Raw genomic sequence first — 21,881 nt, 5'->3', positions numbered from 1 at the left:
TTTAGTTTAGTTAAATTCAAGTTTTTATGAGCCGAGTCACGCTCAAAGTAATTTTAACTTGGGCTTGGGTTCAGGCTTTGTCTTAAGGTTCGGTTTATGGTAAAAAGTAAACTAACATTTTGACTTCACAGCGATTCGGCTCAATTCTATATAAAGGTTTCAATTTCTCAATTCTAGTTTTTCAAAGATTTAAATTACGAATGCTCAAACTAGCCAACATGGACTTCAGCTTTAGCTTAGACAACGCGATATGGACTGATCCCTAGCTGGCATTTCATTACGAGCAACAGCTTTATACTTTCCTTTTTCATATTTCATCGATTAATTCGATCACAAAATGGATTCAAATATTCCAGGCAAGTTTTGGGGTTTTCTCTCTAACTACTAGATAATTTTAAATAAAAAATATATTATATATATATACATATATCTATTATAAGTACTATATATCATTTTCAATGATTTTTGTTAAAATTCCAAGTTTTTTGGGATAAGTTTTAAGTTTAGTCTGATTTACATCAAACTTTATATAATATTTCTTATTAAATTCATTTTTATTATTCAATTAATTTAGTAGCTTATTATAAGTAATTATTTATTTTAATTTCAAATAACGAAATAACAAAAATAATCTAATTATTGAATTGAAAAGTGAAGAGAAAGTCGTGGCCCTCAGACCTTAATATAAAGCATTAATTTGTATTCTTTAACAAATTCCAAATTCGATTGCAAAAAGAATGTTAAATATCTTACATCTGGCTAGCAAGCGGCAGGTCGGCGGTTCAAGTCCAAGTTTTATTTGTCTTTTTAATTTGTTATGAGGCGCAAGGAAGAACGCCATATCAGGATCAAGCCGGCATTTGGGAATTATTCAAAAGGCATTTGGGTCGATTGGCAAATACAATTTGCGGTCCAACCAAATGGTATTTTAATGCAAATGGCACATCAAAAGCAGCGGCGGCAGCGGATGTGGCATGTGCAGCTAATAATGTCGGCTGAGAAGTGCAAATTCGAAGCTGGGCCGGATCAGGGACTCGGAACTGGGTCCCACCCTCGCTTGGGGAGGGGAATTCCGTTGTGTGTACAGGTTTTTTTTTTTTTTGAGGCTTTGGCAAAACCGCAAAATGCAATTTTCCAAGCAAATCATACGTAAACTTTTCATGCGACTCCAAGACGCGAGGCTGGGTCAGCGGCAAGGGCAGAGGCAGTGGTTAGCCAATGTAATCAGCCGGGCATCTGACGTGTCCTTTCATCGGGCACAGGACGTTGTTGCCGAAGGCGCAGGACACATGCACATGATGGCAACGCCTTGGCGACACTGAGGCCGGGCGAAACTTATGCTGGCCAATCAGCCAAAGCCATAGCCAAAGGCAAGCCAAAGCCACAATCTGAAAGACAGTTCCAATTCACAATTTACTGGCTGTAAGTAAAGTCCAAGCAAAATTACAAATTATGCAGAGGAAGTTGCAAAGTGGGCGTTGCGAAAAGTGCCATCAAATGAAAGGGTCAGCTGGGACACGGGCCAAGTAAATTGATCCTGCGACAAATAGTTGTGCACAACAACAATAACAACAACAACAAGTGCTGGGAGACGGACGTGACCCAAATGCAATTATGAGACACAAAACAAAGTCCGCATTTAATTGAGAATGCAAATTGAATAAACATTTGCAACTTGTAATCAAGTTAGCCGACGAAAAAACGGGCTAGTACGAGCATATGATGATGGCCCGGCCAAGACAGTTGGCTTATAATTCAATTTTTGCTGCTGATGGGCAAACCACAAAGGACTCTTAGCGCCTGTGCATCAGCAGCAAGGATTCCCTATTCACTTTGCAATTGGCTTTGCTTCTTATGCCCTTGCCAAAAGGGTATTCGATTTCTGTCATCAAATGTGTGACCCTGATCGAATTCAAAAAAGAAAGTTCTTGTTTTGAATATTTGTTTTGATTCTCTTGATTTTCCTACCAAAGTTAATATTTTTTTTCGAGCCTTTCTAAGGCCCAGTAAAACATGAGTCATATTTTTTAAACTTTTAACAAACCCATTTTTGTAACAGAAATAAGTCTTACAAGACGGTCCTTTTTTTAAATCAAATCACTTCCCATATTTTCCAAATAGAGTTTCCAGGAAGGGCATTCGATCTTCGGCGCGTGTAGTGTAGGCCTTTTTGCTTCTTAAATTTGATTTTTAGTTTTGAATTTGAGCTGCCAATTTGCTGGCCATGTTTTTCGGTGCATAAAGCCTTTGCTTAGCTGGCTATGATCAAACTAATATTTCCAAAAAGAATTTCAAGTCAAGTTTCGCCTTCAATTTATGATTTATGCTCGAATATAAATTTGAAGCACTATTTGTGAGCTGTTGCCATGTCGTTAGGCGAATGCATATGATTCTACCCTATGCTTATCACAGAATTCATTCAGGAGCACTCAATTGCCTACAGGGTATCAGCTAAGTGAGCATGCTCGACTAGATCTAGCGGCTTTTTAAATATATATATGTTTGTTTTGAGCTTTTTTGGCTGTACTCAGCAAATAAATTTGGAGATTTTATTGCGGCCAAAGCAGTTGACTGCAGAACAGCAACTGGAGTCCAGTCGTGGGCTGAGTGGAGCGGAATTACTGCCAGCAGTAAGAGCAGCAGGAGCAGCAAGACACAGCAGTAAGGCCTGACCACTGGAACGTGCCTTAACTTATAAAATACTGCAAGATCCAACTGCCAATTGCAGGGGAGCACGGGTAGCAAAAAGACGGGCTCTAGCCGAAAACAAGATACTCTTCTTTATTGTTTTTCATTTTTATAGTATTATTAATATTTATCTAACTAGTATATACTTTAGAATATATTTATATGTACGTATATAATATATATTAACTTTAGTTTGGATAGATTTAATCGAAATATTTTCTGTTTCGTTCTTATTGAATTATTCATAAATTAAAATATATGACTTACATTTTAACATTAACAGTGAATATTTTAATATCCTATTACGTTAGTTTTTGTCTTTTAAATATTATTACAAATTTTAAGAATTTATGTATAATAATAATAATGCAATAATAATATATATAATATATATATAAGTGATATTATATATATTGCTATTATATTTATTATTATTATTATTTATTGGTATATATGTATATGTATATACATACAATTAGTATTTATATGTAGTAATAAAAATATTAATATTAATAATATTTTGTTTTGATAATGTAAATTAAATATCACTACAAATATTATAGAATTTTGAGTGAAATCATTATAATATAAACAGATTAAATTGAATTTGATTAATTAATCAAATTTCTTAATTAATTATTACTGCAAAAAACTTAATCCTCGCGATAGTAATACTATTTATATTTAATAATGCCATAATATTAATCATAGTTGCAGATAATAGAGCCGAAGAGCCGTGTCTGGTAACATTTTCATCACGTATAAGCTGCGTTACAATTTTTATGACAGAGTAATGAGATCTTGAACGTAAGCAACCACAGCAGCATCAGCAGCAGTTAGAGGAGCAGCAGCAGCTGGCAGTGAAGCTGTGGCACTTGTTGTTGGCCAAGTGGTTGCTGTTTGGGCTTGAATTTGCCGGGACTCTTGACGTGGCTAAGGGGCGCCACCTGTTGGTGAGAGGGGCTTTGCAGAGGGAGGCAGTTGTAGCCGCAACCGCGCAGTTTCTTAATGCGTCTACATGCTACAACAGGCCACAGCCAAGCACTCGACATTAAGATGCCGGCAATGTGTAATAACTGGCGCCGGAATAAAGGGGCCCAGGCATAGCTGGCGACTGAGCGTTGGCTGACAGGACGCTGAGCTGGCAGCAGTCGAGAATGTGACAGCGCTGAGCCCATTTGACACAAGCATAATATAATAAAAACCGCAAACAAGTAGCGTCAACCGGCACCGCCCACTCCGCCGACTACCCACTTGGCACAAGACGCAGCGAATCCATTGAAGTGGATCGGGCCTCGACATCAGCGGCGACTCCAGGCTGAGGTCCAAGCGGATAACCGCCAAGGATGTGTAGGGCTATGAAAAGGCTGACTCCGAAGTGATGTCGCCTGTCTGTTATCCTGAATGGGCCTGGATCGGCCTGGACTGGGCCTAGGCTGGGCCCCGGCTGGGCTGAGGCTGGCTCGTGCCAGGGGTGTGGGCGTTAGCCTTTAGGCGTGATTAAGCCACAAGTGCGTGACATTTTAATGCGACATTTATGCCCAAGACAAGAGATTATTATTGAAAACGCGCCGCTGCAGTCGCGTGACAACAACAACAACAACAACAATGACAAAAACAACTACAACCAAATATAATAACAATGATAATAACATCAGCAAGGATAACAGGAGCAATGGCAAAATCGTGAGTTCCTTAACACCAAGCCTCGCAGCTTATTTATTTATTTTCCCATTTGACACCCAAGTGACACATTGTATTTGACAGAGAGAGAGAGAGAGACAGAGAGAGAGGGAGAGAGGGCAAGGGCGAGGGAGAGAGAGAGAGAGAGAGAGAGAGAGAGAGAGAGAGAGAGAGAGAGAGAGAGAGAGAGAGAGAGAGAGAGAGAGAGAGAGAGAGAGAGAGAGAGAGAGAGAGAGAGGGCAGCATCGGGTAACAGGAACAGGAAGTGAAACAGGACATTGGCGTCATTTTATGCGAAGCCCAAGTCCTGTTGTTATTGCCACAGATTCTTGCCCAGGGCCATTGGCAATTTCCCCAAGTTGAACAAAAGTAAATAAAAAGGAAGCATAATTATTGCGAAAAGTAAAGAAAACAAGTTCAACTTTTGCAGTCGGGCGCCAGCGACTCCGTGAAGGAATCTTCACAGTCCGATAGCAGCTTTAAACTGGCTTAGTTTATGAAGAGATATCGGAGAATATATAAAGCCTATTATAAAACAAAAACAAAGTTAGCATATTAAATTTCGGCACGACTTATATGTTTTTTGCATAATTAAGAAATATCTTATACGACTTGAATTAGACTAAAGTGCGGTTTTATACCCCAAAGAAGCTTTAAGGTATATATACATATTCTTTATCACCATCTAGGCATATATCCATTTTTATTTAGATATGTGAAAGTGCATAGGCTTGGAAGGAATTTGGATCGACTTGATCCTATTAATAGTATCTGCTTTCTATATCATATATGTAAATGACTTTCAAAGAGTGCCTGGTTCAAACATTATAGAAAACTATTAAAATTAATTCAATTTACAAAATGAAAAAAATTTGAAAATTTCGAAAGTATTTTCATTACTTTTCCCAAAAAAAAAAACCTTTCCTTTTGCTAAAACTAGAAAGCTTGTGGAAATTATGAACATTTTGTTCATTTTAGCCAATTTTTTAACATTTAAAAAAAGTAATTTGTTTTGTGTTTATCAAATTGTACACGTCCGCCAGGGTATTTCAATTTTGGCTTTCCCCAAACGATCGAACGTTTGTGTTTAGCTTTATCCAAAATGACAATTTAATTAAATTCTTTGGAAATGCGTTCGCCTTTGTTGAGCTTCGCTTTGTTGTCTTATTACAATCCAATTTTGTGCAAAAGTCACAAATCGCAGCTCCCTTCCACAGCACGGCACATGTGTATATGGCCAACCTGAAATTTGGCCAGACTGACTGGCCCGAATGGCTATGCAGCTGCTCTGCCAGTTCCGCCCACCCCGCCCACCCCTGGCCTGCCGCTGGGGCTGAATTGAAATCAAAATCATAACATGTCAACACATTCACATATTGTAATGCAGAAAACCTACCAAAAATCATAAAAGTCAGGCATGGATTGTCAAGGGGGGGGGCGAAACAGAACTAAAAATACAAATGCAAATGAATGTGGCTGCAGGGGAAGGGGGCGGGGCGGGGACGAAAGCAGCGGGGCGCATTTCGCTGACCAGGTATGTCAGTTGCTGCTGCTAGCACATAAAAACTATGCAAAGAAATGTTGTGTGTGTGTGTGTGTGTGTGTGTGTGTGTATGTTAGTTTTTTGTGTGTTTGTTGGCGGTATAAAAACATAATAACAAAGTTGGCGCGTTGCTTTTATTGCCTTACGGCTGCATTTGGGTTTGTGGCTGTGCCGACAGTAAAAACTATTTGCACGCACACACACAAGCCAAGACCCACACCCACATGCACACACACACACACACACACACATGAGGCATGTTAACAAACAAAATGCCAATGGGCACAGATGCCATGGAGTGTTGTCATATCAGTGCTAAAGTTTGCCGCATGGCGCTGAAAAGTATGCACTGCCGCAGCTTGACGCTGAGGCGGGGCAGGGTGGGTTGGCTTGATGGTTTCTTTTTTAGTTGCAGCCACTGTTGCCACGGTTGACCTCTTGCAACTGCCAAGCCGCATTGTACCGCTGGCGTTTTCAAATTTCAAATTCAAATGCGAGTCAAAGACATAAAGCCCCACGTGGCGCCCCCTGCCGACCCGGCTGCACAATATTATTATTAGTGACTGGCCAGCTCCTGGGTTGGCCACACTCACTTACTCACTCGCAGCCGCTCGTTCGCTCTCTCCCCCTCTCTCTCTCTCTCTCTCTCTCTGTGCACCAGCAGGGCCACACAACAAGTGACAATAACAACAAACGGCGGCGGTCCTGCTTCATGGTCGCGCGCCAAATCGAAAATGAAGCAAAATTGCCAAAGATGCCACGTTTGGACAGCAACAGCTGCCAGCTTGCTAGACCTGGCAGCAGTTATACATACATACATGCATACATATGCTTTCCAGAGTGTGTATGTGTGCGCGTCTGTATGTGTGTGTGTCTGTGTGCTGACTGTGTTTGGTTAAATGGATTGTTTACTTTGATTACAAAAATATGGCAAATGTTTGCACGTTTCATGGCTCGCAGTGTGTGTGTGTGTGTGTGTGAATGTGTGTCTGTAGAGATGAGAAAACATCGTGTTTTAATTGACTCCATATTTAAATAGATGGTAGATAGATTGTCTATACTACCTGACCAACAGGTAACAAAGTGAAGTAAGAATAGGTCAGGATAACTGTGTCCTTAATTCAAGTTTTTGTTTTTTAAAACTCTTAACAGCCACATCGCTGCAATAAAGATACAACTTGGTATAGAGTACAATGTTTTTAGGTTGTTTTTACCTTTGCTTAAATTCTTGGCTCACCTTTAATAAAATACCTCATTTTCCCTTGACTGTAATCTCGGTCTACATAAATAGCTCTGTTGGCCGGACGGAATTTCATAAAACTATAGAAAGTATCGTGAAAATGATCAGTGTGGATAGTTTTGCAACACTGGTAGAAATATGTTTATGCATATTTATATCATATCTGCTACTTTCATTTCTTTTTTTCATATATGTATAAAGTCAAACATATATTTATCACGCGCTCATCTCCAATGCAACAATTGCAATCGCAGCGCCATTCGAACACGTGGGTCAAAGGGGGTGCTGTGGGGTAATCAGGGTTGCGACGGGGCACAAAAAGACAAATGCCGCTTGATGCTGCGCGCTTGTAAAATCCAAAAGCTAATATTATTGCAAAAATCTGCTGGTACACATTTGACTTTGGTTTATTTTTATGATATCTCAGTGCACACCCAGTCGGTCGCTTGTTTCGGGTCGGCTTTTTGCCATAGTGCGAGGGAATGCCAGGTGCAACAATAGAACCGGTGGGTCGCAATGAAGCGACTACATTTCAGTTAAAAGCTGAATAGCGAAGGGCACGACGGTATGAGATAGTTTTTATGACGTATTCGACTGTGGGCAATGTTTGAAGTGGGGCAATATTCAGGAAGCGGTCACAATAGTCTGATAAGAAGCAAGGTAGATATGTGATAAGAAAGGTGAACGAAGCAAGACTTAAAAAGAAAATGTGAACGCCCACGAAATGTTTGGAAACTATCAAATTTGTTTTTTAAAGAGCTTCAGTAGAAAAAATTGAAAGAGATAGCTAACTGATCAGATTATATCAAAACCCTAATGGAATATTGAAAAAACTATCCCAAGAGCAAAAGATCATAAGGAACAACAAATAACATATTGTTAAATTTAATGCCAAGCCAAACTTATTTTCGTTAAGCTAAACAGGTGTAGATAACTGAAAACATGTTATTTACACGCTTAAGCTTTGTTTCCTGATTATAGCCCAACATTTTAATTTCGAACGTTTAAAAGCGAATTTATAACAGAAATTGATTAAATTGCGTAAATGGCCCAGACCAATTGGCTAAATCATTTATCACACGGTATTCGCGCGCTCACATCATGCACACAATCCACCCAACCGCCCACTTTTTTGCTCTCTCCCAGCCCTTTTTTCACATCAGATTGACCCGCATATTTGCATTCATTCAATGTGTGCACTGGCAAAATTAATTTTCAAATAATAGAAGCGAACTAGTGTTGTTGACGTGAAGATACCCTGTATAGAAAGCTGATGGGCTTTTATGGAAACATTTGTGCTTATAAGGTAGGAGGTAAAAAATGGGGCGTATTCCGTTTGCATTTCGTTTCGACTGTTTTTTCTTGAGCAACTGTTTTTCGTCAAGAGAGTTGACCTATAGGGTCTTCTATTGCTCTTACATACATTCGTCCAACTTTATATGCCCCCTTTCATGCACTTCATGGGCATAGGGTATGCAAAAAAAAAGAAGCGAAAAAAAGTAGAGTGAAATAACATTTTTATTAGCTTCTCTTTGTATGGTCCAACTGCTACAATCACTGCGTGCCGGAAGACAGCCAAACGGCCACGCCCACGCCAACGCCAACGCCCACAATGCCAAATAGTTGTACACTACAGCACTAGCATGTGTGCGTGTGTATGTGTGTGTGGGTGTGTATTTATTTTTAGTGAATTTTATTTTATTAATGCGAGTTTGTTTGCACAGCGCTGTAGCCCGGTGCCTTGGCCGCTGCCAGGATCTGTTTATGTGTGTGTGTGTGTGTGTGTGTGTGTGTGTGTGTGTGTGTGTGTGTGTATGTGTGTTTGTGTGTTTGTGCCCGGGTGGCCGCTTCGACGCTATTATGGCAGCTATTTGTTTGCGCACGCTGCCCCTCCCCTCCCACCTAGCCGCCCGCCCAGCCCGGATCCAAGCAGCAAGCGCCAGCGCGCTATAGCCTGAACGCCCCACAGTGGCTGGCTAAGGGGGCGTATACGCTACGCTCGTATAATTATTCTCGCGCTCGGCGGTCTGGCCGGAGAGGACCACATGTCGCTCATGATTAATTGAAAGTTTCTCTCAACTGTTTCGGTATGTTTGTCCTTTGTTTTTGGGGGCTTATTGCCAAACGCCATTGCCCATGGCCCGTGGCCCATGGCGTTTTGATAAATTGTCGCTGCCTTCAAATTTAAACAAATTTCTACGATTGTCGAGCGGCTTGCAATGCAAATGTCAACAAGAGTCCCAGCGACAGCTGCTGGACAGGATTAGCATATGTTTGCGCCAGAGCAATAACCTTTCACACTGAGCGAATTCCCTTCTTTCTTTTGGCTCGAAACTGAGCACTTAGACGAGGTTCTGGAGAGTTCTTCGTCAACGTGGACAACGTTTGTCTGATTTACAATAACAAGCGAAAAGTCGCTGGTTCAAATTCAGCTGTAATTGAACATTTTTACATTTAAACATCCGAGAATATGCGATGGACAGGCGCGTGTTGGACTTGGTTGCAATATTGATCATTGCACGCAGGCGACGCCGGGTAATTTCTATTACTATTTCATAGTCGCAGTTTCAGAGCTACTGCTCTGTGGTTACAGTTTTAAAGTTAACGACTGCAACTGCTGTGAGAAGATATGAGAAATTGGTCTGTACTTTTATCAGCCTTCTCTGAGCTAGTTGCCCTGGTTCAATACTCATTAATAGTGTGTCGAACATGCCCGACTTGTCGCAGATAAGATGCCACTTCAGTAGGAAACGCTATCAGTTGTTTAATGTTGGTGGCAGCACGAAGCCAGCACCACGCCAGAGCTGTGGGGCAGTGCCAAGATGTCCGAGCACAAGATCATACTGGAAGAGCAGCTGCATGATAGACTGGTCTCTGTGGTGGGGTCTACGGCAAAGAAACGGGATGAGCTGCATGTGTTTCTTGGGGGCGCTCGGCCCAGTGTCTATCGCCTGTCGCGGCGTCATCTTTTGATGTTTCTTCTCATCTGTGGCAGCTCCCTGACTTTGCTTTACGCCTACTGGGATGTCATGATGCTCAGTGCAATGGGTGCGGGAAGTGATCTGGAGCCAAAAATGTCCGCCGGCGAGCCGCTGGCATTGAAACTGGAGAAGGAGGTGCGTGTGCTCTGCTGGGTGCTGACCACGCCCAAGTATCACAAAACTCGGGCGGTGCACATACAGCGCACTTGGGGCAAGAGATGCAATAAAATCTACTTCATGACCTCGGAGCCAGATGATGAGCTGGAGACCATTGTGCTGACCAAGCCGGACAAGTACGAGGTTCTCTGGGGCAAGACAAAGGAGGCATTCACCTACATCTACGAGAACAAACTGGACGAGGCGGATTGGTTCATGAAGGCCGACGATGACACGTAAGTAAACTATTTAGTAAAGGAGTAAAGCAAAGTAAGCCTAAGCAAACCATTTAGTAAACCAATTAACTGAACCGTGGTTGTATACCGTACAGTATTTATATATTTTTGATCAGGTTGTCGGTACTAGCTAATTACTTTCTCTCTCTCTCTCTTTCTTATCCTCTATATGGTACTTCTTCAACCTCTTTATCTTTCTTCTCTCTTCCAAAGAAAGAATGAAAGAGAACTACACTGAGAAAGAGGCAGAGACTCTTGCCGCGAAGTATGCGTACTGTATGTGTATATTCTTGATCAGGCCGTCGGTGTTAGTTAAAAGTTTCATTTCAGTCTATTCGTCTGTACCCAGATAAATTATGTATTAGTTTTTCCCTTCTTTTGTCCAACTCTCTCTCTCTCTCTCTCTCTCTCTCTCTCTCTCTCAATTGACCTAAATATCGTTTTTCCATCCTATTTACTCTCTGTCTTTCTTCCTAGTTACTACTTAGCTCTTCTTCTCTTTTACTTTTTTTCAGTTTAGCTTTTCTTTGCGATTCTTAGTTGCTTATACAAAATTGTTATTATATTGTTGATTTAAGCTTGTAAACTAATGTTAACTACATTTGCAGATATGTATTTGTGGAGAATCTGCGCCACATGCTTTATCCTTACTCTCCGGACATGCCCATTCACTTTGGGTTCAACTACAAGCTTTTCAGCAGCCAGGAAAAGAATGCAGTAAGTACGAAATGAATTCTAGAATTTACATCATCATTAGATTTCTCTTTCTCCAATCATCGGTCTGTCTCTTTCTTTTTCGTTGCTGCACAGTCGTACATGTCTGGGGGCAGCGGCTATGTGCTCAGCCGAGAGGCGCTGCGTTTATTTGTGCACGGCCTGAATGACAGCAGCAAGTGCCGGCAGGAGGACGATCATGCCGAGGATGTGGAGGCGGGCGCTTGCCTCTTTCACTTGGGCGTGCCCGCGGGCGATTCGCGCGACTCAAAGCTGCGCAATCGCTTCTATCCGCTGGCGCCATACTCCCAACTTCTCTCCAAATACAATGGCATGGACTTCTGGCTTTTCAAATACGCCTATTACAATCCGCGAGCGGTAAGTCCATAACATAGACTACATCAGTTGTCCAATGGGCCTTCCTTCTTCAGTGCATGGACTGCCTTTCTAACTATCCGGTGGCCTTTCATTATGTGGCGCCTGAGGAACTCTATGAGTACGACTACCTGAACTATCAGTTTGAGCTCTTCGGGCGCACTCCGGTGGTGGAGCATCTGCCGGAAAAGATTGCACCCGGCCAGCTCTCTATACCCATATCCGACAATAGGTAATATAGGTTGACCTTTTTTCGGTTATCTCAGTTGCTCGAGCTAGTTCGCATTCTTGTTTTTCACTCTTGAACATCTAACATACATTTTTAAATTTATTTTAATTAAATTAGAGCAACTCGTGTGCTCAAACTTTCATATAAACATATGACAAGGGTTGAGAGTTACAATTTTGTACATTTTTCCAATATATACCAGTTGAGGTAATAGATGTACAGTATCTAGAAATTCCAACAATTTTTGAATATGGGAAATTCCGATTAACAACAAGATATCATAGGAATATCGGTAGTGTTATCGATAGCTTCGCGACACGCTCTTGCCTGTGACAGTGTGACCGATTAGCATGATTCATAACATTTGTAACTGATTAATGGCTAATCAACTAATTTCAAGTCTTTCAAGCGAACTTCATAAAAATTAAAAGCTTTCAAAGCTGACTTCTTTAAATATTCAATGTCTACCATGACGCCCTACGGCTAGCCTGGGTCTTAATTTACTTCTAATAAGACTCAAAGCCATAACATAATTGCAAAATAAACCAAACAATTGAAATAAGCCTTTTGTTTCCATTTAAAATCGAATTTTGTCCATCCTTTTTGTTACATATTGTGCCAAAGTAATGCCGAAAGTCAAATGGGGCTTGCACCAACATCTCTGGGCTTCTTTGGCCAAAAAATAAATGTGACTTTGTAAAATAAATTGGAATGCGACCCGGTGTTTGAAATGGCATCACACTGTGCTCGGCCAACTACATGCAGGACGACCAGTCCATTAGGAAGTAGCTCTGTGCAATGGTCATTAGGCGTTCTTATTAAGCTGTGTGGATGCAGCAGCAGCAACAAGCAGCTTGTGAGCTGTTGTCCAGGCAACAGGAGCTAAAAGAGCAACAGCAACAACCACAACAAAAACAGCAGCAGCAGCAACTGGAACTGGAATTGTATTCAAATGAAGTTAAGCAAGACGACCATAGCGTTGGGGATGATGAAGTTGCCTATGATAATGCTGGCCAAAGCCCGGAGCCAAAGCTGAGAGCAGTGTTGGCAACTGGCTCTAAAAACGATGCTAGCAACAGTGTTCAAAAAGGCTAAAAATATATATATTTAATTAGCAAGGAATAAGTTGACAATGTTTGCGCAGTTGCCCCTAAAGCAGCTGGAAAGGTTTACTTGCTGAAGCAAAACAACCAAAATTGTTCAAATGATGCTGCATTTGGCCTTTGTAGTGTTGGTCACAACTTTGTTAGTGCAAAGCTAGTGATGAGAAATTCGTAAACGTTATCGATAAACGATAGGCACAGCTAGTGCAGTACAGTGAAAATGCACGGTAAATAAAAAAATGGCTGGATCGACTTTTCAATAGCCAGCATTGCAGGCAGACGCATTGCAGGAAGACGCTGATGAACACCACAAATAACCGATTTTGGCTGGAAAATAGCTAAATTGACAGCACCGAAGCCGAATGCTAGCTGTCGGGGAGTGCGTGTGTGAGCAGACGCATTTGAAATTGCAAATTATGTTTTTGGCCATGGCCAAAACGTAGCGACGACAGTCAACAGTCAACGCTGCTGCCATTGCCAGTGGCCAGTTGAAGGAATTGTGGGTAATGGACGATTAACGATGTGCACGATGGAAGCTGCCTGCCAGCCCGGCGAGCTCTGCCGAGCTCTGCTGCCGTCTGATGACGGACTGCAGCGGCAGCATCAAGAGCTGGCGACTGTCTGCGCTGGCAACGGAGCTCTAATTATGCAAACTACCTGCTGTTACTCAATTAATCTTGATTACGTTTGTGTTATCCAAATATAATTATGTTGGTATTAATTACATTGGCCAAAGCGGCGGTGGCCAGAACTCCGCAGCCCAGCACTAGCCTAGGCGGCGGCTGCCTGGCAAGTTGGTCAATTTGTGCAGCGGAAATTGTCTGCTGCGCGCGTGTGTGTGTGTGCGTGTGTGTTTAAGCCCCTTGGCCTGGCACTAATAATAGCAACAATGCCTCGACCTCGGTATATCCGTGCCAACAACTCGATTGAGCCCACACGCCGTCGCCCCCCTCTACACACCACGCCACCGCCCACCACGATCAGCAGCGTGAACGCATTAGGGCAAAGTGTTTGGCATTAGAGCGCCAACATTGCGACCTCATCATAATCAATGGCTACATTTCACGTGACTTTCACTAGCGGCTAATTAGGCGCTCAGCCAGTTCGAGCCGAGTCGAGGCCAGGCAACGCCAAGGATAGCGTCAAATAACTGGGTAAGTGTGTGCACACCTTCTACAGTTTGGCCAAGTTTTGCTCTTCTATTAACCTTAACAGGAACTAGTATATGTGCATAAATACGAACATATGCATATGCATGTATTTGCCTGCTAACCTAACAACAATTTTCGATGAGTCGAAGTTCATCGCTTTGATTCGGTTCATGAACTTGGTTTTCCACCCAGTCTGAAGCAAGTTTGCGATTCGTATTATATTCTTTTAAGCAATAAATGTTTCGTTATTTATTGTATTATACAAAAACTCAAATTTGTTTTAAGTTTGGCAATAACATTTTCAATAATCCAAACCATTAATGACACGATTTTTTCGATATACAACAACTTGTAGGAAAACCCGATGTCGACTACTCCGAAACATCAATTTATTAAATGTCGATACTATGTTATTCTATGTGGAAATCGATAACCAATTTAAACCACTTTAAGCCAAATCATCTTTGAGAAAATATGACCTGTTTAAGGCTTAGGTTTCTTAACCCTGGATATTATTTTCACGGTTAAAAGAATATTGAAATTTCGAGATCAAAACAGTTTGGCTTAAAACCAAGTCTCAGTATCGTATTTTATTATTTATTATTATCTTGTTCCATATATTCATTATTATTATTAATTTTATAGAAGTGCTCGCTACACTATTTTAAACAAAGAGTTTTATTATGAACAAGGCAGAAACTTGGTCTTGTGGAGCAACTTTGGGCGGGAGCAGACTGGGCCTTATGAGGCGTAGTATTAAATTTTCAACTATTGCACTTAAACGTGAAATATTTTTTTCTTCTAAATATAAATTATTTACAATGGTTAGAAGTTATTTCTCCTCTCTTACAACTGGCGTCCGCTTACCTCGGCCGTTTCTAAGTATAAATATCATACAACAATTGCACACTTTAATGAAAAATATATGCATGCATATATGTATTTATTGGTTTTAACAACTGTGAGAAATATTTTAACTGCGACAGAGATTGCATTTACTTGCAAGCCTTTCAATTTTTCGTAGCCTTGCTTTTAGCAATTTTGTGTCAGGGAAAAGTCAATTTCATTTGATCGAAAGCGCATTTTCATTTTACAAGCTAGTTTGGAAAATATGCGTAAAATGAAAAATGCATTTGATAATCATTTTTGGGCTGCATCTTGCAATGCTTTCAATTAGTTTGATGTTTTTTTTAGTCACAGAATGGAAAACATCATCATTGATTCTAACCAAATGGAGTCAACTGCAGATGGTGCAGCGGGTCATTCAACCGAAAACTATGTCATGCAGTTATAGACTCAATGGAGAAATACAGCAAGAGTGCTGGGGGGAGGGGGGGGGGGTGGTTGTGTGTGTGGACAGGGGTTGGGGGCAAGGGCGGGTTACATAAATGAGAAGCGCTGTCGCATGTGTCATTTCGTCTTCTAATCGTTCAAGCGTCAATGCAGGCGATTTATTTGATTTGCTTTGAGCTTGTGTTAGTTAGTGTCTGTGTGTGTTGGTTGCTGTGTGTGTGTGTGTGTGTCTGTGTGCTTAAAAAATTTTTGCCTGAGTGTAGGTGACTCTGGGCCACACAAATCATTTTCAGTTTGTACAATTTTTATGTCAACTTGTGTGTGTTTTTTTTCATTTCGCCCCAGCTTGTTGTTGGCTGTGCCACTTTTGTTTAGCTGATTCACATGCACACACAGACACACAGGCACACTCACTTACACACACGCGCACACACCCAATCACACACAGCACACTTGCAATGCTGCTGCTCGGCTGCACTTCCGGATCTTTCGGCAGCACCGCCATTGACTGTTCAACCATGCAGCTGCACACAGACGCATACACACTCACGCTCCCACACACACAGACACTATTTCACAGTCACACACACACACACATACACACTCACTTGCCACATACTCACACACCCGAACAGTATCAGGTTCGCCGGCATATCCGGCCGTGTGCCAGGCATTGGACATTGCTGTTACTGGCAGCAGCCAACATCGCACAGTGGTTCGAAGTCGCTTTGCATGGTCCAAAATCTAGAAGGACAGATCAATTGAACAAAATTGCCAAGTCAGCGTTAGAAGTCTTAAATATTTAAATTAATATGTTTATATTCATGTTTATTAACTTATATTCGCTTTTATGTTTATATTTTTAAACATTTTTATTTACATGTAGATCTTATGTCGTCTTTTTTACTGTTTTCATCTAGTTTTTATGCCAGTTGTGTGGCAAGTGGTTGGAAAACTACTTTTTCACTTACGATACGATCGGTTTCAAGCTCAGCTTGCAGCATTTTATTCATATGTCATTCATATATATTTCATGATTTTTGGCATAACCATCTCTTGGTTCCAATATAATATGTAAGCGATTTTCGAAAATTTCCCCCTTAGGTCGGAACGTGCGCGGAAAACCGTTGTTCGACTTCAAACTTATATTTAGAACATGTGTTAATGGTAATGAGTGAACTTGGTTGCTAGTAATGTCTTAAATTGAAATAAAATAAAAAAAATTGTATTTTATTTATATATTCCCAATAATTTGGTGCTTCTTTTATATCAATTTTATATTTCATTACCTATAATATTTAATAACTTATAAATATATCAATATTATTATACATAAGTGCAGTGCTCAATCCTTGTTGTTCTTGGATGAATGTTGACTGCTTGGGACACTGTGCGGCCTTATTTTTGCCCTCTCTGGACTGTCAGCTTTTTCAGCTTCAAGCCATTGAAAAGTTCTCAGTTGCAACTGCAAATTATGTTGCCTGGTGTGTTGATTGTTGTTAGTGTAGTTGTTGCTGGTGTTGTTGTTTCTGTTGTTGTTGTTCCTGTTGTTATTGTTGTTGTGATTGTTGTTGCTGGCAGTGCCTGATAATGGCACACAATGTTTATTTACTTGCTTTAACATTTTTGTTGCTGCTGCTGTTGCTGTTCATTTTACTTTATTTTCCATCGCCCCGTTGGTGCCGGCACCATCCAGAGTAGACGGCGTGTTGCATGCAACATGCTGACAATGAGACACTTGAGCATTTGGCGCCTGATTGCATGCTACACTTTTACTGCACTGACAGTGGCCATCGTGCGACAGAGATAGCATAGTATTATGCTGCCCCTCCCCGCCAGCCGCCCCGTCTCGTTCGCACGCAATGTTTGTCTGCTCTTCTGACTTTGACTTAACTTATTTATTGTCTCTCTGACTCCCACTGCACGTGCATGTGTGTGTGTGTGTGTGTGTGTTAAGCACGCACACAAACGCTTGAGCTGTCCGGCTGTGCTGTCGCGCCGTTTTCTCGCTGCCGCTGCCTCTGCCTCTGCTGTTGCTGGCGTCGCAGTCTGCGCTGTAAAGTGTCGTGTTGGATTTGCGTAATTTATGCTCTATTTGCTTTTCGGCTTCATTTCACTTTTTGCTACTGCTACTTTTTGCAAAGTATTTTGAGTCTTCCAGCTCCCCTTTACTGCTGTGCGTGTGTGTTAGTGTGTGTGTGAGGTGCACACTTGTGGGCGTACATTTTACAGTTGCTTGCGCTGGTCGTGTGAGTGGCGTATCCGCCGCTATAAACCTTTTACAGGCTAACAACGACCTTGAGATCACCTGCAATGTTTGGTTTACAACAAAAACATGAATCCAGCATTTAACTGTGAGTATTTTGCTTTTTGACATTACTTCCGAATAGATCTAGCTAATCTCTAATAATCTCTGGAAGCTGAAAATTTGATCGTTTATCCCTGATTTAGGTTCTGGTTCGTTAGGTTGTGCTTTCACATTGTTAGACTCAAGTTTTTAGTTCAAACCTAGGCTTGTCATTAATTTTCATTTTTCATGTCATTAATATAAATTTGCCCGCTCTCTACTGAAAATATTGTAAGCCGTCAATATTTGCACATAGAAGCTGCGGGCTATATTTGATTTGTGTCCACAATTGTCAAGCAACAGATACGATTACACTGATGCAATGGCTATAGGCCAAACATACTTTTATCTTAGGTTTGCAGCTGTCTAATAAGTAACAGAAAACTCTAACTATACACTTATTTCATTGTCTTTTGCTTGGCAAAGATAAGAAGGCTCTGCTCGATTCCAGCGCCAAACAAAGCAAATTGAATTGAAAAAAAGGCTAAGTTTATTTTATTTTTAAATAATTTATTTGCCTGAAATTCTGCATTCAATTTGACAGCATGAAGATCAACCCTGCTGTTGCCAAATAAGTCATTATTCCTCATAAGAGGTAGTGAGATAGTTCCTTAAATATCGAATTGCGTGCTGTGTTTGTATAATATTGAATTATTTAACATTTATTGTTTCAATATAATTGTTTAATACTAATTGTGCATGCACAATATCGTCTTAACGCCCGTTGCATAGCTGGCAAATGCGCTCAGCATTGGGGCAGTTGTAGCGCAGTCCAGCTCCAAGCTCCAAGCCAAACTCCACGTACACCTCCACCTTCTGTGCCGGCTTCACCTTCACCTCCGCCGCCAGCTTCAGCTCCATTACTTGGTTCGGTTTCATTTGGTTGCTGCCGATGTTGTTGTCGGGGCGGCTTTGTTTGCTGCATTATTCTTATAACGTTGCTCAATATGAGAACTCAATAAATTTGCCTTACTTTGGCGGCTGTGTGAGCCATTTCAACAGGCGATTAGTTGCCAGGTGCCCGGAGCCATGGCTTTAGCTATTGCCTGGTTCAGCTCCTTGCTGCGGCTCTGGCTGTGGCTGTGCTTTTGACTTTGGCCTCGGCTTCTGCCGCACTCTCCTTTCTGGCTGCGGCAGTTCTTGTGCAACAGTTGAGCGCCCCGGGCCAAATTGAATGGCCGGCAGTGGCACACGTGAGCTCTGCTGTGCTGGGCTCTGCCTGTTGCCTAGGTTTGAGCCTGTGCCCCTGCCTCTGCCTCTGCCTGGAGCTGTGCTTGGGCCTGTGCCTGGACTTGGGTGGCGCTCTAATAGGTTTTACATAACACACACGTCCTAAATAAATCTAAATGCAACAGCAGCGGCAACGGCAGCGACAGAGGCAGGAAACTTCATGAAAAATCCTTTAGCAAATAAAATTTACATAGACCGCACACCAATACTTACACACAAACACACACACACGCACACATGGACGTTTTCCTGTGAATTTATTTGAAAATTTATTGAGTTTTCGTGTTAACCATGCATAATTAAGTTTTGCCAGTCGGCGAGTGATGGCGCCATGGAACAGCGGGGATCGGGTATCAGCTATCAGGTACCGGGGATCGGGTACCGGGGATAGGGCCGGGCAACGTGAACTGGAATCTCTTGGCCTGCGGCATAAGCCGAAAAGTTTTTGCGCTGCAATACCCTATGCCCACGGGACAGTAGTTGTTATGTTACATAAGTTGTTGTAAGTAAAAGATAAACAATTGTGAGCGATAATTTAATTTATTTACATTGACATGGGTTGTAAGTGACAATCGAACATTAATAAATTGCAATTGCACTTGAGTGTGTAAATCAATTGATACTGACATATTTTGTACGTTCACTGCAACAAGCTTTTAAAGCACTTTAAAGCTTTCGATGGGATTAATATAATTGCTGCTATGCTCAATTTAATTTCATTAATTAAAGCTTTCAACATAAAAGCTTTCAACAGGATTAATTATATATATTTAAAAAATAAATTTAAATGAAGAGCTTCGGAAAGCGCATGAAAGCTTTCAGCAGAATTAATTAAATTGGACTGCAAATTGGAGCCGTTCTGAAACGAGCTTTCAATGCGAGGAAACTAGGTTGCTGCTGCAGAAGTTAGTTAAAAGCGAAAGCTCCTGTGATTGGTTTAAAGCACATGAAAGCTTTTCAAAATGTTTAGTATACAGTTTTGCACTAAGGATTATCTGTTTTCTTTTTTTAAAAGTTATCATGTCTGCTGCGTTTGCAGACTTTTACAGGGTATGACTAGGGTAGAGCTTATCGTGTTTGTTGCGTGCTTTGTGGCTGCCAGTGTTGTATAATTTTCGGGGCGTTAAAGATAGGCTTTGGCTTTATTTACGATCCGAGCGCATGAGGCTCGCACAGCCCAAACCCGACACTTCGACAGTTTCTCGTAAATTTTCTTCTTCACTCGCTTCACTTTTCTTGTTTTTTTATTTTTGTAGGGTTTATTCCTTGACAGTATTGGCTTAACGCTGAAAATTTTATTTATGCGTCGCAGGCGCTGAACGTTATGGGGAAATCAAGTTATTTGACTGCTGCTCGAATTATTATTCCTGATTGCATTTATTTGCTTTATTTATCGCACGGAACTTCATCTATAATGCAAGCAAGTTGCCAGACAGCGCGACGCCCAGACTCCGACTCCGCCTCCGCCTCCGACTCCGACTCCGGCTCAAAATGCAGCTCCTACTTCGGCAGCTGCAGCTGCCTCTGCTCATCCACGTTGGCGCCCAGTGCGCCTCGCCGCCGCTCATGTCCCGGTTGCCCTCTTTGCTGCTTAAGTGAAATGCATAAAAATCAAATAATTTTCCTGTTTTTCATTTGCTTTACTTTACTGCTCCACTGCTCGTCTCCACGCCAGTCCCTCCATGGCTGTCCCTGACTGCTGACTGCTCACTTTTTTCTTCTTTTTTTTTTTTAAATATATAAATATATACTTTCAAGTCGGCTGCCGTCTTCTGTCTGCCCTCTGCACCCTGTGTCCGTTACCAACTGGCAGCCAGCATTCGAAATGTTAAAAGTAATTTCCTCGACTATAGTTGATAGCTTCTATGCCGGCAGCTGCTTGCACCCTTTTCCCTGCTCCCTGCTCTCTGCTCCCTGCTTCCTGCTCCAGCGTCATGCTACAATTCTTGGCTCCTGCTCCTGCTATGTCTCTGTCTCTGTCTCTGTGTCTGTCCCTGTACCAGGCGCCGCCTTAAACTATGCAACCCATTTTCCAAGTAGCTTACGAGCTTGTCCCAGTTGCGTCAAGGTAATGGAATGCCATAAGGTCCCATACCCATATACTCTTAATACCTATAACCCATTACCCGTGCATCTTCCCTTTCCTTTGTCAGTGCCATTGGCACGCAGCTAGTTTCAGCACAGTATAGCATTGCACTTTGTGGCATTATTCTTATGAAAAGTGCTCATCAAGGTTCATTTAACATAGTTTCAGCATCATAATCAAAGCCAAGACTATCTACTTTTCTGTGTATCGCATGCAATATATAATTTTACTATACTCTGTAGCCAAGGAGAGAAAGGGCATATAGGATTTGTACCATGCTCCTTGGCCTTAACCAAGGCTCGATTCGATGCCTGGCCAGGCCAGGTTTTGGCTCGAGGCTTGGTTTGTCACAGATTCCGCTTCACGGTAAATGAAGTGCCGGTTTGCAGTCTATGCTTAAGCTTGCCAAGCATTTTGCCTAAATAGAAATATGTCAGGACATTTTAGGTTTAAATATTTAAGCTATGCTCAGTTTTGATTATGAGAACAGAGCTCGAGCCAGTCTTGTGCTGCCACTTTAAGTTAAGGGAAAAAAGAAACGTTTCTTTTGCATAACACATTCGCCAGCCATATCGATCTGGCTTGGCCTTCATTCTGCATTCACATACCCATTGTATAAGTATCTTTGATAACAATGCGAGCCGGAATCATTTCAATGGCACAATAAAACATTATCTTGCGATTGACATTTCCATTAGGTACCATTGGCTTATTTAGTGACAGTTGTTTTGTTAGTTTTCGTTTTCGAATTCGATTTCGTTCTCGTACTCGTACTCGTTTTGGTTTTGGTTCTGGCTGTTGTCTTTTGCCTTCCTTTTCCGTCTAA

General features: G+C 41.6%; 1 protein-coding gene across 1 annotated transcript; it reads left to right on the top strand.

The window, feature by feature from the left end:
• Positions 1-9,976: 9,976 nt before the first annotated feature.
• Positions 9,977-11,867, top strand: LOC115767104 (glycoprotein-N-acetylgalactosamine 3-beta-galactosyltransferase 1). Its single transcript, XM_030711251.1, has 4 exons — positions 9,977-10,527; positions 11,136-11,244; positions 11,338-11,619; positions 11,673-11,867. Exons 1-4 carry the CDS (start codon positions 9,977-9,979, stop codon positions 11,850-11,852), a joined length of 1,122 nt encoding a protein of 373 aa, XP_030567111.1. The 3' UTR covers positions 11,853-11,867.
• Positions 11,868-21,881: the final 10,014 nt, after the last annotated feature.

The sequence above is a fragment of the Drosophila novamexicana genome, unplaced genomic scaffold, assembly GCF_003285875.2.
Source record: "Drosophila novamexicana strain 15010-1031.04,08,12 unplaced genomic scaffold, DnovRS2.1 tig00001302-arrow-arrow-pilon, whole genome shotgun sequence".
NCBI lineage: Eukaryota > Metazoa > Arthropoda > Insecta > Diptera > Drosophilidae > Drosophila > Drosophila novamexicana.
This window is presented reverse-complemented; position numbering and strand designations above follow the sequence as displayed.

Bases quoted from the DNA above. Each gene is read 5' to 3' on its own strand.
- LOC115767104 (XM_030711251.1), top strand. From the start codon at position 9,977: ATGTCCGAGCACAAGATCATACTGGAAGAGCAGCTGCATGATAGACTG. The intron at 10,528-11,135 runs GTAAGTAAACTA...CTACATTTGCAG, and splicing joins ATGAAGGCCGACGATGACAC to ATATGTATTTGTGGAGAATC. The intron at 11,620-11,672 runs GTAAGTCCATAA...TTCCTTCTTCAG, and splicing joins CCTATTACAATCCGCGAGCG to TGCATGGACTGCCTTTCTAA.